Source organism: Egretta garzetta, unplaced genomic scaffold (genome assembly GCF_000687185.1).
Source record: "Egretta garzetta isolate BGI_Z169 unplaced genomic scaffold, ASM68718v1 scaffold126, whole genome shotgun sequence".
Lineage (NCBI taxonomy): Eukaryota > Metazoa > Chordata > Aves > Pelecaniformes > Ardeidae > Egretta > Egretta garzetta.
Window position 1 is genome coordinate 83,267 of NW_009260128.1, and position 18,048 is coordinate 101,314.

At 40.1% G+C, this 18,048-nt stretch overlaps 1 protein-coding gene across 1 annotated transcript in view; it reads right to left on the reverse strand.

Moving 5' to 3' along the window:
* CARMIL1 (capping protein regulator and myosin 1 linker 1) overlaps window positions 1–18,048 on the reverse strand; it is a 197,409-nt gene that overhangs the window by 43,639 nt on the left and 135,722 nt on the right. The window contains exons 23-29 of the mRNA XM_035896936.1: window positions 16,983–17,076; window positions 14,613–14,711; window positions 11,223–11,351; window positions 10,828–10,959; window positions 5,343–5,518; window positions 3,208–3,295; window positions 1–39 (exon numbers count right to left, since the gene is read on the reverse strand). The exon at window positions 1–39 is cut by the window's left edge and continues 81 nt beyond it. Of these exons, the coding sequence (XP_035752829.1) occupies window positions 1–39; window positions 3,208–3,295; window positions 5,343–5,518; window positions 10,828–10,959; window positions 11,223–11,351; window positions 14,613–14,711; window positions 16,983–17,076 (757 nt within the window). The remainder of the gene's footprint in view (window positions 40–3,207; window positions 3,296–5,342; window positions 5,519–10,827; window positions 10,960–11,222; window positions 11,352–14,612; window positions 14,712–16,982; window positions 17,077–18,048) is intronic.

Below are 18,048 nucleotides of genomic sequence, written 5' to 3' on the forward strand. Positions count from 1 at the left end.
CTGTGGAAGTGGTTTGCCACGTCTGGTCAAATGATCAGCCTGGAGGCAAGGATAAAGACAGGAACACATAAATCGAACTGTTAAAAACTTCAAACCAAACCCAGCCAGAAAACTTAAGAACTTAAGCAATCACAGATCCTACAAGACCAATTACAAAAGCAAAGCTCAATTGTGTGTGTTAATCTTCACACAGTGTTTGTTTTGGTTTGGGCTTTTTCCCTCTTTTTTTGGATGGAAAACTTATTCCATCACACATTTTAAGAAGGAAGGGAGAAAGTCTAAGAGGAAAAAAGAAATGGAAAAAGGTCAGCTAAAAAGCCATCCTACTTTTGACGTAGAATAGTATTATGGGGCTTCCTCAGCATTTGTCCTGTCTTTATTATAAAGAAAATAAAGGGGTGGAAGAGAAGCTTTGACCTGGACCCTTTTTTTTTTTTTAAATTAAATAACACAAAGACATGTACAATTTCAGCTAATATAATTTTCATAATTATTAGATAGCTAAAATGTTATCACCCGCTACTCAAAAAGCAGGACAGCTTTGTTAAATACCTCAGTTCTGTTTCACTGAAGAAATAGGTACAGGTTAGCATAAAACTAAAAAAAAAATCATCACTGATAGATCTATGGGATAAGATATATTTTTTTAAAGTATTAGAGAGGAAGAACTCTAGCAATAGTAAAATCCATTTTTAGACCTGCACTGCAAAAACTGTTACTAAGAACACAAAGAATGTTCTATAAGCCACCCTGGATTGTACTTGGAATGGAGTGGGTTCATGTTGTCAGGAAAATGATTAAATATTTTCTAGTTCTGTTGGTAAGTAAAGAGAATATTAAATAACATCTGTTAAAAGCTGGCCAAAAATTGCTTCAAAAAGTATTTGAAGATCAGCTGGCCCAAATTAGCTAGTTACGGAAGCCTTCAAAGAGGCAGCGAGCGAGAGCTGCAGTCCACTGCTTAATGTCAGCACAACTCCAGACAACCAGTGGATTGTAGTTTTGTTAGCCACCAAAAAGGGTAAACAGATGACCTGAGTCAATTATAACTCACTTAGTCCAGTGTCTGCTCAGGGAAAACAACGGGAGAGCTGTTACGAATTTATTTTTAATTGTACTTAAATGGCTAGAATAATAATTAATCCTAGTCATCGCCACATTAGGCAAGCTCGGATCTTGTCAAACAAGGTTTATTTTTCAAATTTGTCTGAAACGCTGCTGTGTCAACTCAACATACACAGACGTTTGCAGGTGGCTGAATTAGTAGTACGTGACAGTCCAATTTAAGGAGCTGGCACAGAACTGTACCAGTGCATTCAGTCTTCGCTGTATTAAGAACTAGCTGCCAGCTCTGAGATTGCAGCTGTCAGTTGAAGATTAACACTGACAAATTAGACAGGAGTTCCTCTACCAGCATTTTTGAGATCTGTACTCTTCAATGTTTTCATCAGTGCTATACTATCTGCAATAATCTGCAGCTAACAGAAACACGGGAGAGTTAAACAGTGAAAGGGATGTATTACTAATGCAGGCCAAAATGGATCACAAAGTAAATCAACTCCAATCAAACGTACAGACAATCATTCCTTAGGAACTAAGAGCACTGGCAATTAGCTATGGACACAATCCTGATAAGCAGGAAGCGTCCAGAAGCCATTACTGGGAAGGAGATCTAGCAAACCCAGTCCTGAAAATGAGCTACTACTGAAACCCTGACAAAGGAAGGAATTCTTATCTCCTTGGCTATGTAAATATGAGGAGTAAAGAATATCAGGAGAAAAACAATTTCACTCCTATATTTGGCGTTGGTTAAAACATTGGAATAGTCTCTCTGGTTCTGGGGACCATAATTTTAAAAGAGGCTTTGAAAACAGATGGAGAAAAGTGCGGAGGATTGTTACTGAAGTGATTCAAAGGCTGGAGAAAAATTACTTACTGTGCAAGAGCCAGGGTATGTCCAAGTTGTGCAATACCACTGGACGGAGACAGCCCACTGCTCATGCCAGCTGAGCCTGCTCCAGGACCAACTGGAGCTCATTAGCGGGGCCACTCACACAGCAGGCTGCTGCTGCTGCACACCTCCTGAGACCAGAGGTTGTAGCTTTACACAATGCTGCACTGAATCATGAAGACACACCCTCAAATAACCCAGTCTTCTAATGTATTTATTTTAAAAAAATAAAAAGAAAAAAGGGGGGGGGGAAAGTAGGGTGGGTGGTGGGGGGGGGAAGAGTGATTTGTTTTCTGTGTATGAGGACTTCCATAGAGAGGAAATAAAGAGAAATATATATGGTTTCCTTATCTTGTGGGGAAAAGCATCTGAAAAAATTCATGACTGCAAGCTGAAGCCAGAGAAGTTTCAATGAGAAATTAAGAGGAATTTCAATCAGGAGAATGACTACCCACTGGCTTCTTTAAAAAAAAACCACAAAAACAACAAACAAACAAACAAAAAAAAACAAAAAAAAAAAACCCAAAAAAAACAAACAAACAAACAAAAAAACCCCCCAAAAAACCCCAAAAAAACCACACCAAAACAAACCCAACCAAAAACCACAACAAAAACCACAGTACTGGATTCTCTCCTTACAGAAGCCCATTGCATTAGAAATAAAAATGTTTTTCTGTGGACACAGAGTTGTTTATTTCTTCTAATCTTGATGAAGCAAGTACCTTTATAATAAATAATTGTGCTTCCTGACAGCTGAGCACCTTCAAATACAGCAAACAGTGTTTCCTATGATTCTACTCCTTTCTCTTCAACCTTGGTACCTACATTTCTGAGGTAGCCTCAAGATGTACTCATTCAGGGAACAAAGTCTCAGCAGTCCCTTCTCTAAAGAAAGAAACGTCACCTCTCATTTCACAAGGAACCAGCCCTTATCATCTCACCAGGACAAGTACTGGCACTGTTCTTAACTAACAACTCAATGTTGCATCCTGATGACATTTTCAGTTTTAGATCTGACATTAGTGCAAAAGATAATAGAACAAATATATAATGCAGCCTCTTCCAAGGTTGTATCTTCCTTAAAGCAAAGGGGCAAGAGCCCCATGATCATATTTCAAATTATGTCAGTGATGCCAATGAAAATAAAACTAACTTCAAAACAGAGCTGTGCTAAGGAGAAACCAAACAAGTTATGAATGTAAATGGCATTGTTAAGATACCTGGCATATTCACATATCAACCATGCAAATACTCACCAGTTTGTGATGGCAATGGGAAAGTGCATCCAGGATTTCATCTACAACTCGGTCTGACAGGAAAGAAGCCACTGTCAGCTTTACTTCACTGTGTGAGGATTAAAAACAAGACAGAGAAATTTTTAATTCATGCAGGAGAATTTTGTTTTTATTACATGCTCAACAGTGCGATGATTACCCACAGTGCTGTCACTTTATTTGAAGTAAAACATTAGAGGGTGTCAGGATACATGACTGCAGGTTTCAGAAATAAACTCATGAATCACACAATAAACACAAGAGCCTCTGTACCATATTTAACCTGTTTCTAACATTTTTCTAAGAGCTGAAATGAAAACATCTGGGTAAGAGAGCTGAATAAAAACCACATGTGAACACTGCACTACTGAAGTCAGGGAAACACGAATCTCAGATGAATGGGATTAGGACAGTGCTGCTTGTTTAACACTACTACTATGAACAACTAGAATCCACTCATTTCCTCAAGTCCTTTTTGTGTTTGGCTGCCAGTTGAAGGACCACTGTGCAATGCTGATTCTTCAGTCCTTGCCATCGCAACTTTGCTTCCTCTTTTTGCCCTCCGTAACCACTTTCTGTCTTAGGAACTTAATCTCAGCCATTCCCATTGCACAGATGTACACAGAACACCAACACACCCCGTGCACTGAATTGAGGTTTCACTGGTAACTTCCTATCAAAGAACTGTGTACCTTGAATTGCTCCCTTGGGGTCCCATCTTTGGCCACGGTACAAAAGGCTCAGGCTGTGGATTGCAGCTCATGAGCACGGACGCCTGAGCTGCAGCCGGAAGCTCCATCTCTCCTGCTTCTACCGTTTCAAGGCCAACTGCTTCAACTGACACTTGCCAGCGAGTAACATGATTTGGTTTTAAGGTTTTTATGGGTGGACTGAGTTGCACTGGATTAGCAAAGCTATTTCCATCTGGGGCTAGCACTGCTGCTGCAGGGAGCCTGGGGAAAAAGGTAAGAAACTCCTTGGAAAGGCAATGCAATTCATAGGGAGGTAGAACGGTGGCCAAGCCACAGCGGGAAGAGAATGAGAGTGAAGAGATTTCCCTCAGTTACCTACATATTAATTTCATATAATGTAATATAAGGCAGGAAGGGTGACAGTGTGGCACCCTCACTCCCCTGACAGTTGCAGCTTCTACAGGTGGAAGGGGCACTATCATCGTCTCAGGGTCAAGATTTGTTTGATAGGACTGAAGGGAAGAAAACTCACTCCTTGAACCATTTCAAACACTCTGAAGGCATAGCTGAAGTCTTTAACACCTTTTCCTGCCCATTTTGCTGCACTCTGCAAAACTAATTTCTAAGTCTTGCTGTTTTCTTCTTCTCCAAAGATATTGGCATCACAGTGCGTAATGACATGCTTCTCCATCAAGCAGAAAGAATTCCTTAGCCAAATGACAGCAACTGCAAAGGTTTAAGTACAGGTCAACCACATTATACTGCATAAATATATTCTTTGCTATGTATTTAATATGAAAAAAAAAAAGATGCAGTAAAAGGTCAGGTAAAAGCCTCTTTTTTTTTTTTTTTTCTCCCTTTTTTTTTTAAAGAGCAAACTAAGAGTTGTTTAGGGTAACTGTTTCTGCTCCAGGTTTGTGGTTTGAATATTCAAGCTTCCATTTTTTAAGTATGTCTATCTGCTATACACAACTCCCACACAAACAAAAAGTTTTAAGGTGATTGCCACAGCTACAGGACAAGACCAAATACAGCAACAGACAAAGCACTGTTAACACTGAGCAAATAAGGGCAATTTCCTTCTACTACAGTAATTCAGTGTTACCCGAGAACATAAGTAGGTCTAAAAAAATATATCAGTCATGAAAATGTTATTTGTGTACCATAAACCAAAAATCTTACTAAATAAAACAGAAGCACATGCATTAATGACCAAGTTAAAATCCCTGGAGATTCCAAATATTTGAATCTCCTGAACTAAGTTCACCAGACCTGTAGGACATTTTCCTGCTCTTTGAATGCCTTAATACAGTTTGTGAGTCACAAAGGCATTCAAAAAAATCTTCTACTACGCAAACACACATACACACAACCCAAAAATCCAAATTCTATGACCAATTTTGTTAGATCAGTCTTTTTAAGTACCTAATTTTATTGAGGATATCAATTCCAGATTGCTCCAGGAGGACATTTTTCACAAAAGTGCGTGGGATGGAGATCTTTTCAGTGCTAGCCTCAATCAGGTCTTCACGGATGCGAGCTTTCTTCATTACATTTGGGCAAAGGTTTTCCGCTGCATCCACCATAGACTCAAGGAGCGTCTGCAGCACAGTAAGCAAAAGGTAACATCAGGTATTGAGATTTTCATTACCTGGACAATCACAGCATTATTCTGATGCATAGCACTATGGCACTTTTTGACCTGTAATTCTTACAATTTTCCTTCCTAATTTCCAAACCATTCTGCAACCCAGCTGCAGTATGAGGCATTTTACAAAATAAAGCTAAGGAGGAACAAGATACTTGTTTTGAAAACGACCCACAACTGTACTTGTTTGCCTTTTCAAATATGAAGCATGTACATCTCTGTGTGTTTAACAGTCAGAACAATGACTTGGCTTCCCTCGTGCACCCACCACTGCTGCCTCTGCCCGCTGCAGAAGCAGTGGATGCTCTGCTGAAGCTGCCTTCGCCCTGAACTGTGCCCTGAATCAGCAATTTTCATCAATGCTCAAGACCTGCCAATTTGTAAGAGGCATCGGTGTATGAAGAAAGGAGACTCATGAGAACTTGGCATGCTGTACAGGGCTGGGATATACCAGCCAAATATTAAGTAGCAGCTACAGTATGATTTTCAGTGGGCATACAAACCCTTAATATATGGATCTCATTTACATGCATGGAAGTCCACAGCGAACCTTAGGTGCAAGTCAATGATTTTTATTCATCTTTAATGACTGATCAAAACCCCAAACCAGGACAGAAGAAAACCATACACACTCCAGAAACAGGACTGTGTAACCCCCCAGCTCCCTCAACTTTCTTTTTCTTAAAATAAGGTCTCCCCTGCTGATGGTATAAAGTCAACTTCTTCCCTCTTAAACTTTCTCTTAGAAAAACCTTTTGTATATACTTCAACACAATAAAGTTACATTATGAGGCCCCTTTCAATTGCATTAGATTTATCTCCTATCTGTGCCTGTGAGAAAAGGTAATTCTGGTTTAAATCCTGTTCTATCACCTACTGGTTTCTTTTCCAAAGCCCAGCTCTGACTAGAAGGCTGAAGAGCCCTCACTACAGGCACAGGTGAGGGCTCACAGTCCCTCACGTAATCATCCATGTATGAACTCAAGTCACGAAAAGTGCAGGAAAGCTCTAATGTACACACACAGGGATCAGGATGAGACACAGAAACGCTACTAGTGCCCTGTATCACTGAAACATCTTTCCTCTAGTTGCTTCCAATTTTCATATCCATAAAGGTTAGGTAGGACCACAGAAGGTATAAAACAATCAGCTGGTCAACTGGAAAATTAAATTTTAAATTCATACTGGTTTATCTACATGCTGGTATGTAACTTGTGTAAGTAAACTGGATTTATTTATAAACACAAAGCAGTATTTTCTGACAAGACTGGAAATTGTTCTTTGTTCAAATTCTCTCCTATATCCACCTTACTCCATTTCCAGTCCCAGCAACTCGGGAAAACTATTTTAGGTATCTTCAAGAAAGCTTGTTCAACCATCAATTAATTTCCCATCAAATAACTTGTTTCAGAGATTGCAAGAGGTCAAGGCTCATCAGCACAGGATTTGAAAACAAACTCTCTACGTCCATTCCCAGCATGAAGTGCTACTTAGAAAAGATCAGTAAGGAGACTGTTCCCTCTGGCAGCTGGTCCCTCTGTGCGCTGAAGTTGTCACGCTGTGGCACTCCAGTGGCCAGGGGTCTCCTCGGGCTATGGTGTTTCCAAAGTGTCAGGCAGAATAAAGACACCATCCTTGGTTCACGCGTCAGTGTACGCACAAGACCTATTTCCCCCAACTTTGAATCCTCTAAACAAGTGGGACAAGCAGCAACTACTAGAGGACATCAGATTTTTCAACATATGCCATGTAGCGTGCAGCTTTTGAGCTGCTTTTTTAAAATCCAAAGGAAGGTGGAAAGAAGAGAGGAACAGGACAGAGCCCAGTTTACTGAAATGAAGTCGTCTCCAGTGAGACTGAATGTTGATAACCAAACAGAAAAAGGTACTCACAAATAAAAAAAGAAACAAAATCATAGTTTTGTTGGAATGGTAACTAGGTGAGCCTAGCTCTAACCTAGGTGCTTCAAAAATGTACCAAAAAAAACACCCCACCCCCCCAAAAAACCCCCCAAACTAACTGCACCCCTTGGAAGCTCTACTGATTTCCTTTTTCTTCTCAAGCTCACTCCGTACTTCATACTGAGTAAGAAACAAACCCACCATTACTGTGTAATAATTTTAATGATTCAAAGCAGCATCTTTCAGTCTGTAGCTCTTAATGGACTGCTTTTTAAGTGTAGATTCATGAGGACAACACAGCAGCATGAAGCAGCCAAAGCATACAGCAAAGTTTGATGTTTACAACGTATGATTTACAGGTATAAGGGAAAATTGCCATTATAGCCAATATGGAGTTTGTTTCTGGGTTCCCAAGTTCTCTGCACTTTAAGGACTCCTCCTGCACTCCCTTCTTCAACCCCCAAGCAGATTCTGGGGCTATAACACAATGAAGAGCCTTTCAAGCCCCTGCAGCCATATCTACATGGAGGGTGAAGAACTTGGCATGAGAATGGCAGAGACAACTGAGCCAGGTAAACTACTAATGAGAATTTCTGAGACATCCTTTTTTACCGTGGCATTTATTCACTGGTGCAACTGTGTAGTCTACCTTGAAAAATCACACTCAGCCTCTCAAGAGTTACTGATGGATCACAATCATAAAAGTTATAAAGACTTGCTATGTTGAATTACAATTGCAGTCTAGGCATAGTCTTTCAAAATGGACCACATGAAGAAATGCTACGTGGTGTCAGTGAGAAGTAGGAGGAAAGACTAAAGACCTTACCTGAAAATTTCAAAACTAATTCAAAATTAATTTTTACTCAAAATACTCATAAGAATGTGCAATTTAAAGGTTAAATAGAGCTTGGATCTCTTCTTTAGTGCACAGCTGAAAATAATTTCTTCAGTGGTGGACTTCAGCTGTTGATTTCACATGACTATTATCATATCTACAGATACCTTTCCCTGACCCCTACTTCCATCCCCAAACCTTTCAGTGATGGAAACTCGCAGCTACCAATACTGTGGAGGGGCAAGCATTTCAGCCACAAGGCCACAAGTGCCAGTCAGCAGGCATGCAGAAAGAAGAGAATGAAATCCTGCCCACAATTAATGACTCTTAACATTCAGGAGAAAGATTACAGTGAGTAAGAGGACTGGAGGATGATGATATCTAAAGAAAAAATGGAACAGGTGATGGAGCCAACAAACCCTTTGCACTAGGACAGAATTTATTCAAGCACTTCTGTCCTTACAAACAATCTTCTCTTGCCTAAGCACCATTTGTCTCGCCTACGACTCTCCCTTGGGCCTTTGCTGACTGAATAAAGCATCTCCAAGTTCTGTGTGCCCACAGTGACACCAGCAGGAGAAGAGAAATGCAAGGGCCTTGCTATAATTTCTCCTTTGGCCAACTCAAGTCACTCCAAGATGTTGCTTTTCCTTATTCTAACTTCTTCTTTCACCCCTCCCCCTCCCTTTGCTTCTTTACGATTAGAAAAAAAACCAAACCAAACCAAACTTTTATTTGCTTCAAGAGCATTCATTAACTTTACCCAATTTCCAAACACTTCTTTCTAGAATCAGGCTCTGGTTGCTATAGAAGCTAAAAATCAAAACTCCACTTACAGCACATAGGATGTTTTTCCCCCAACAATTACAAAAAGAACTGTACTTATGTGAGCTCCCTTATCTATCTTCACAAATAATAAACTTCATGCAATGTTTTGAATTGACCCAAACAACTGGGGAAAAAAAAAAAAATCCTAATCCATGTTCAACAACTCCTTCATGCAAAGTATAACACCATAGAACTTAAAGGAAAACCTTTCAGCTTTGAGTGTAAAATTAATAAAAATGAGTGTTACAATATGCAAAGAGCATTATGACGTTCTAGTTTCTTGTAAGGCACTTAAACTTTAATGCCACACAAATCAAAAGTAAATATAAAAGAATGGTTGAGCTAGAATACCTCTTGCTGTAAATGTGTAAAAGCATAAATGGAAGACCCATTAACTCAATCTTATGCCAGGAACTATAAATAACATTCCAAATGCTGAAGAGGCTTTTTCTCCCCCCTACCCCACCCTGCCTCGTAAGACTCTCCAAAATGCACAGGACTTAAATAAGTGCATGAGCCCTGCACAAAGGGCTGACCTGACTATTCCCGTCCCAATAATAGCCTAGAAGCTCCACTGGGAAGAATCTTGTGGACAAATCACTTTAATGTCTGCAGAAATTAAAAAAGCGATAAAGAACCTTCACTTTATTTCATATAATGGGGAAAGGGAGGAATATACTAAAAATTCAGCACCACTTTCCTCCTCATTAACTTTTTAATTTCGAAAAAGTAATTAGTAATGTGTTATTATTATTGTTCTTCAATATATTCCCACTGACTGAAGCATTTTCACGTTGTTTCAAATGAAAGTTCAACCTTCACTTTCAGATTCTTTATTTAAATATAGCAAAACACAGGCAAGGTAGCTTAGTCATAAACTTAACTTGATCTGAATTACCTCAGAACCATATTCTTAAATTCATCAGCTTCCATACAGATCCCAACAGTTGCTAAAGTTTACCCACCTTGACTTCTTCCTGGACTGATACCTTTGCACATGCTGTACGGATGACTCTTCCTTGCTTATCATACAGTAAGATCTAACATAATTGAAGGTCTAAGTTTCTGAGCAAGAGCTGTCTGAACACACAGGTGAGAATATTTACAGAGCAATGACATTCATTTCAAGAACTGAGGTCTGACAGGCAACTTGTGAAAAGATTTCCTGTAAAGCTGCCTGTACTAACTTTTGGGGCACTCTCAATACATACAAGTATTCCAAACCAAACAGTTAAAGTGGAAATTCTGCACCAGATTCAAAAGTGGTCACCAGAAAAAAAAAAATCTGCAATGGAGTTTACAGAAAAGCAGCTTTTGCTCCAATGGGATACCTTAACTAGTGAGCACTTTTCTCCATGGCATGAGACTTTTTAGGGTGCTTGAGAGATGCCTTTATTAAGGGCCTACGGAGCAACTGGTAAGTCTTCCCCTACTAAAAAATAAAATAAGATGATAATAGACAGTATACGCTCCTTCTGCCCACTGCAAATACTAAAGCAATTTTTTTCATTCCAACAGGGCAAGCATCCAGATAATAAGGCACAAAGTTACAAGAAACTAATGATGAAAAGATAGCTGATGTACAAATATACTGGGGGGGCCGGGGGGGGGGAAGTGGCACATTTGTGTTTAGCAACAGAAGATCTCAGATTTAGTTATTTCTGCATGTCAAAGACGGTAACACATCTATCCACAGACCTTAAGTTGCTCATCCACAACCCTTGTGACTTCTCCAGCCATGGATTCAAGTGTCTCTTGGATTGGATTGGAGAGTGAACCATTCGCTCCTGCCCAAGAAGCCCCACCGAGGTGATACAGATTTGGTAAGAGCTGTAAGACAGAAAGAATATCTTCAGAAAGTAGGTTCATCACTACCTATCTTCAAATCCAGACAAATAGGAGGAAATCTCTCTGCTAAATCAAAGCCTTAATAAATTAGAATTATTTTGTCACTTCAAATACTACCTACAACTGATCATCTGAAGAAAATACTCTTTTGTGACACATTGTTATTTTAACTCCCCAAAAAGAGAAAAGCTGTGAGCACACACTGAACTGTGCTCAGTATTACCAGTATGGTGGGAAAGGCTTACTGTTTTGGAGTTCTTAGCATCCCGCATAAGCCGTTCTGCAGATTTGACATCATCTTGTACAGCATCCACACCACAGTTTCTTAAAGAGTTGAGATGATCTTGCACTTTTACACATATTCTGTCAATCATCTACTTGAACAAAAGAAATAGAAAAGATAAAACATCAGAATGTTGGTCAAATGCAAACCAAATTCAGTCCAGGTAGCAAATCAATAGTAGCACGATGAGATTTGTAGTGACAATGTACCAATCTGGAAATGCATGATCAGAGCTTGGAGATACAGCAGTGCTACTCCAGGAAAGCATTATATTTCATAAAGACACACCTAAACATTGGAAAAATAAATACAACTTTACCATTAAAAAAAATTAAATGCTTTGGAATATTTTCCCCACAGTTACCTCCAGGATAACTGCAAATCGCAGAATGGCAGGGGTTGGAAGGGACCTCAGGAGATCATCTAGTCCAACCCCCCTGCTAAAGCAGGTTGACCTATAGCAGGTTGCACAGGGCATCGTCCAGGCGGGTTTTGAGTATTTCCAAAGGAGGAGACTCCTCAGTCCCCCTGGGCAGCCTGTTCCAGTGCTCTGTCCCCCTCAAAGTAAAGAAGTTTTTCCTCATATTCAATAACCAAGAAGTTATTCACTTCAAGTGTTGTTCTCTTTTTTTGGTACAAGTTTAACGCTGAAAATGTTGTCAGTATATATGCTTAGCTCCGAAGGTTCCTGAACTGTTAAGAAGTTCAGACAGTAAAAGAAAGCTCTGTCACTATCCATTCAAACACCAACAGAGAATTCTCCTGTCTAAGCAAAATGCACAGGCTTCTGGGGTATTCTTTCTAAATGTAAATACTCCTAGTTGCAAGGGAACAATAACTACCAAATGTCCTAGCTTCGGCTGGGACAGAGTTAATTTTCTTCCTAGTAGCTGGTATGGTGCTGTTTTGGATTTAGTACTGGAAGAATGTTGATAACACCCTGACATTTAGTTGTTGGCTGGGTAGTGCTAAGACTGGCCAAGGACTTCTCAGCTCTCAGCTCTGCCAGATGCACGAGAGGCTGGGAGGGGGCACAGCCAGGACAGCTGACCCCAACTGACCAAAGAGGTATTCCAGACTATATGACGTCCTGCTCAGTATATAACCTGGGGGAAAAAGAAGGAAGACGGGGGGGACGGTTCAGAGTTTGTCTTCCCAAGTCACTGTTACATGTGATGGAGCCCTGCTGTCCTGGGGATGGCTGAGCACCTGCCTGCCCATGGGAAACCGGGAATGAATTCCTTTTTTTGCTTTGCTTGCATGTGCGGCTTTTGCTTGGAATGAATTTCTTTTTTTGCTTTGCTTGCATGTGCGGCTTTTGCTTTCCCTGTTAAACTGTCTTTATCTCAACCCACGAGTTTTCTCACTTTTACTCCTCTGATTCTCTCCCCCATCCCATTGTGGGGGGAGTGAGCGAGCAGCTGCGTGGTGCTGAGTTGCCAGCTGGGGTTAAACCACGATACCAAAGAAGTTTCCATCAGGCCTTTCACAGTGGCATAAATTGAGCTTAATCTGTATCCGCAACACAATTCATTCGACATGCTGCGAATACATGGCAGGTGGCATATCTGTATCCTTACAAGACAAACCAATAAGAATGCCTGACATATAGTCAGTTTTGATTAAGATATACAGGGGGGGTGATATAATAGTTAAAAGTCTTTATCAGCCCACATAGCATTCATTAGAACCGGTTATTTGACATTTTGAAGCAGTATCTGTGTGCACGTGTCATCATCATATAAAGTCTGGAATTCTAGCATCTTATATCATTAGCAACAAGATCTGAAATAATTTCACAGCATGCTCCTTTTCTGCTCCACATGACTCTTCCTCTTCAAAGGGTTTTGGGGTTTTTTTGTACAAAAAGCTAATTAATTATTAGACAGTGTAAAGTCTCATAAGGGCATCTGGACTAAAAAAACTCCAGCACTCTGGGAATAATAACGCAATTCCACAATACTAACTACAGAATCTTTTCCAGCTCTCTTTTAGAACTGTTTTTAAAATCCATCCTTATTGTACACAACTTATTAATATAGAAATGAGTAAATCCACTCTACTTGCAAAAAACCAACAAATTACATTTACTGAAACCTGATGTCTGTGCATGGTTGTTGGAGAAAAGCACAACTAAACCAACCAATCTATAGAGAGATATAAACTTAATTCATATGGCGGTTATTAACTTGGGGAAAAAAGGTGGTATTGGGACAGATAAATAAAATAGCGATGCTACTCTTGCAGTGTCAGAGTGCACTGCAAAAAATGCACTGCACTTTTAGTGCCAGCACATCTCTAAGTACCGTTTTCTCTGTCAAGAGATTAGAGTGTAATTTCAGATTCTAGTAATAAAACTCTGTCCCACTAAATTTCAATAACACAGGTAGAAAAAGGCCACTTTGACTTAAGATTCACCAAAAAAAAAGAAATGCGGAGAACAAAGAAAAATTTCGTTGACTCGGCCAAAGAACAAACCAGATATTCTCGCATTTGCATGGGAATACAACTGGTGCAAACAAACATGGAATTAAATTTAAAAAAAAGGCTCTGACAAGTTTTATTCTGCTTACGCCACCTGGCTTCAGTGGTGTTAATGGAGCTGAAAACAGCCCTGAGGGGTACTGGCAAGAACTGCACTAGAACAGAGAGAATGGTAAGCTACCACAGAAAATGGTTGTAGTCCTCTCAAGAGAAAGGGAAAAAAACCCATACGTGGCATTTAGGAAACCTGGTAGTGGTTGAAAAAACACAGAAGCTCCCCAGCTTCAAGCAATACTTTGTGCTGTGTTAGACAGGAAGCCTTTTCAGCTGTCCAGACTAGAAAGAGCAAGGAAGACTTCTATCTTCCTTTGCTCCCTCCCTCTAAGTAAAGCTGCCCACGATACCCACAGTTCTGAAGGTGTAAGGCAGATGATGACTTACTCTCTAAGGCTATTTTGCCCTGGTGGTACCTAAGGGCATGTTTACTTGGTAGGGCAGTGCTAGGCAGGGAGACTGGAAGTGACTCAGACACCAGAACTGGCAGAGCCTTACAATGATGCTTGTCACACTGATCAGAGCCTGCTGAAAAGTCTGGCTCCTGAGCACGAATGAACTAAACTGTTCCTGGTTCCAACAGCAGTTCACTCAGAAAGAGCTCAGGTCTTGCTCCATACAGTACTGCTATGCATAAGACCTCCCTTCCACAAAAGCGTTTTTCCCTTCCAAAAATGTGATCATTGATAATTATTATTTCTTGTGAAACAAAGTATCACCCATGAGGCACAACTTGCTTTAAGCAACTCTGATGGAGCGAGAGAGAACCCCGTCCCCAGACACCAAGAAGTACCAGTAAGGAACAAGTTCTCACCTGCTGAGTGGTGCTAGTGACAATGCCTTGCTGCAGCCGGTATGCTTGCTCCTGTAGGTATTTTCTGGTCTCATGGTTACGAAGCAAGTAGTTTTCTATCTAAAAACCAAAGCCAGATTAGGAAACTGATTTGACTCTCCACATTGCAATTTGCTTTCAATTTTGCTGCTGCATCAGAAGTGGTGACTGACAGGAAAAACTGCCTAAGTATTTGTTTGTTATCCGCAAACCTTATTCTGTGTGTCTCAATGCTTAATAATCACACTGGCAAATGCTCATTCACTCACAGACTAGTGAAACATCATTAAAGGCTGTGCTTTTGCCAGTGTTTTCTCAATTAGGCTTCTGTTTCGAACAATGTAGTAAGTTACGCTGACAAAGGAGTAGGTCCAGGTTTGAGAAATATTTGAAGGGACTCTATCCATCAAGTGTTGTTGTAAAGATGATGATGACGACACAAGACAGTCAATTCATTTATTTTACATGCATTCAGCCTGCTGCAAAGACACAGATTTAAATAGCAGTATGGTCTGGAGAGAAGATGAAATATCTAAAAGTGTCTAATTGAAACAGGAGCCTCAGTTAAGGCTAAGCAGTACATAAGTGCTCTTCGAAGACAAGCGATTCCGACCTACAGCTGTTGGTCACAGCCCACCACAACTGTCACCATCAGTAAACACCTACCATCAGCCAGCTTACTGGCAGACAGAGTAACCCCCTAACCTGGCTCTATCAAACTTAGTCAAGTGAAAAAACCCTACTAGTAAACAGTTTCAGGTTCATCAAAGGTGATGGATCTGGTCTGAAAGGAAGACAGGGGAAAAGGATGGGTGGAGTGGCCAATGGGTTTTGAGGCAGAGACTAACAGGGACTGATGGTCACCTTTAAACCTGCATTAGCAGCAAGAACTGGAACAGTCTGACCATGCCCCACAGTAATGCAGGGTTTATCCAGTTTGCCTATGCTGTAAGGAAAGCGTGCAGCAAAGATACTGGAGCCTGGGAGGTTAGCTACTACGTCCATCTGGTGCTGGACTAGGGCCAGAAGCACTCTCGTTGTACTCAAGCTGTGGTGCTCTGAAGCTTACAGACCCCCCTGAGATGTCATCCAGTTCAGGTGTCCCTGCACCGGGCACGACAGCTCAGTCGGTGTGGGCAGGCGTTCCTGCCTGCATGGAATTAGCTGCGTTCACAGCACGGCTCCAGAGACCGTTACCTTTCCTTGGAGAGAACTTCCTCATGTTGTGTAAAGCAAGCCTGAACCACACATGTTAAAACAAATTGAGGGCCAAACAGTTTTAGCAACTTTGAAATGAATAAAAGAAAATGCTCTTTGTACATAATGCCTAATTAACACATAGAATTTAAATCCCCATGGCCATAAGCTTCATGGTATTTTTTTCAGAGATGCATCTATCATTCTAGATATGAACTTATCTACAATTATATTAACGAGATGTAAGAAATATGACCATCCCCCAAGATTCAGATTTTTTTAAAGCAGAATTTAGATCATTTTCATGCATCAAAGAAAAAGGCACTAACTACCAGCACTTTTCCCTGTGAGAATCACTTTACTGAAAATTTCTTTACTAATAAGGATCACAGACATTTGCTTTTTAATCACAGTTATCTGTAAGAACAATTTATAAGGTTTTTATGACCTTACCTTGGCTGAAGGAAAACTACTCATTAAAGAGATGTGAACTGTATGCTTTCTGACTGAGCAGGGGGTTCATTTGGAACTCACAAGATTTACTATGTTAAAACTCAGCTGGGAGTTTTATAACTCATGCAAGTGGAACAGCTACAGATACTGTCAACACCTCTTCATCCAAAAGAACACGTTGGTGCAGTTTTTTATTTAGGGCAACATAGTGTGTGAATTTTATATGTACAATATAAGACACCGGCAGTAAATGTTTTTATCCTCCCCCAAATTAAAGAGCATCCTTTGTCTTGTACAGCGCTGACTGCACTTTTTATGCCAAAGTAAAAAATGTGTACCAATAATTCTACACACATGGAAATACACACAATCACGTATGTAACAAACATGTCAGTTTTTAATTCTCCCTTCCATAGCTATGCATACAGCAATACAAGGTCTAGCTTGCACTTTTTCGGTTATGACTTTCTTATACCTCACCATTGCATTCCACTGCACTTCACTCCAACCATTCTTTGGAATAAAAAGCCTTACATGCTCTTGCAGCACTTGATTACCATGCAAATGATGGTCCAGGCAAACCAAATAATCCATTAATTTAGCATAGAATTCTTACTCATCCAAGCATGAAAACACAGCCACTTAAATTATTACTTTATTTTTAGTGGTTTTATTTCTGTACATTGGTGGTATATGCAATACCTTTTGCAGTGCCTCTTCTGTTTTCTCAGGGTTTGTTTTGAGTGCTTGGGAAGCATCATTCATTGGTATAGGCATGAATCTCAAAGTATAGTTCCTGAAAAAAAGAAAAGATCTCTTTAATAGTAAAAGTTAACCTAATGACTGTATCTCTTTATGAAGAATAAACTAGAAGGGAGAAATAAGATGCACCTAGCTTGTCTGTAGAAGGTACCAAGAATGCATTTTTCATATTTGTAAGTGGACTAACTGGAGGCATACATGCTCCCTTTTGCTGCTAATTCTTCTTTGCCACTAGATAGAGGTGGAGATTTTGAAAAGCAAAAAAGCAATGCAGTTAAATGGCCAGTGCCCAGTGGCTGTCATTAAAAGGCCTAGCTGTACTCTGTACCTTTGTGCGCAAGGTCGGATTCCTTTTTCCTATATCAAAACAGAACAGGGAGTGTCAGTGCCTGCTGGCAATTCTATCAGATCTAAGTCTAAATGGAAATATTCAGTAAGTTAGATAGTGACTAAGAGACTGAGTTTTGAAAATTTGCTATTTAATAACTTCTTGTGTTTACAACAATTTGCACGACGCTGAATTTTTAATAAAAGCTGACAAAACAAGTGTAGCATCTCCACATTGTTTTATGCAAACAATTGCTCCCTGTTACTTGCAAAGTATTTCCATAGCTTTGTCCATCTGCTACGGTATGAGAATAAAGATAGGGTTTTCGTCTTGACTCAAAATTGCATTTGAACTCTGAGAACATAAATTGGCTAGCATGACCAGCATGGCAAAGTTAAACCTAAAATGCTACATGCAGTGGTATGTCCACACACCTTCAGATTGAATAATGAAAACAAAAAGAACAGAAGGTTTTAAAACCTGAAAAGGAAATTATTCTTCCTATTTTCAATTTCCTGCAAACATCTCTTCCTCTTCCTTTGGCTGTTCACAAACATCCCACTAACCACCTGTTCCTATTCCATCCAGAGCTACCATGAATATGGTTGGAACTGTCTATTTGTGAGCCCTTTAAAGGTGACAATTTCAACTGAGTCAACTCCATCGACTTAAACGGAC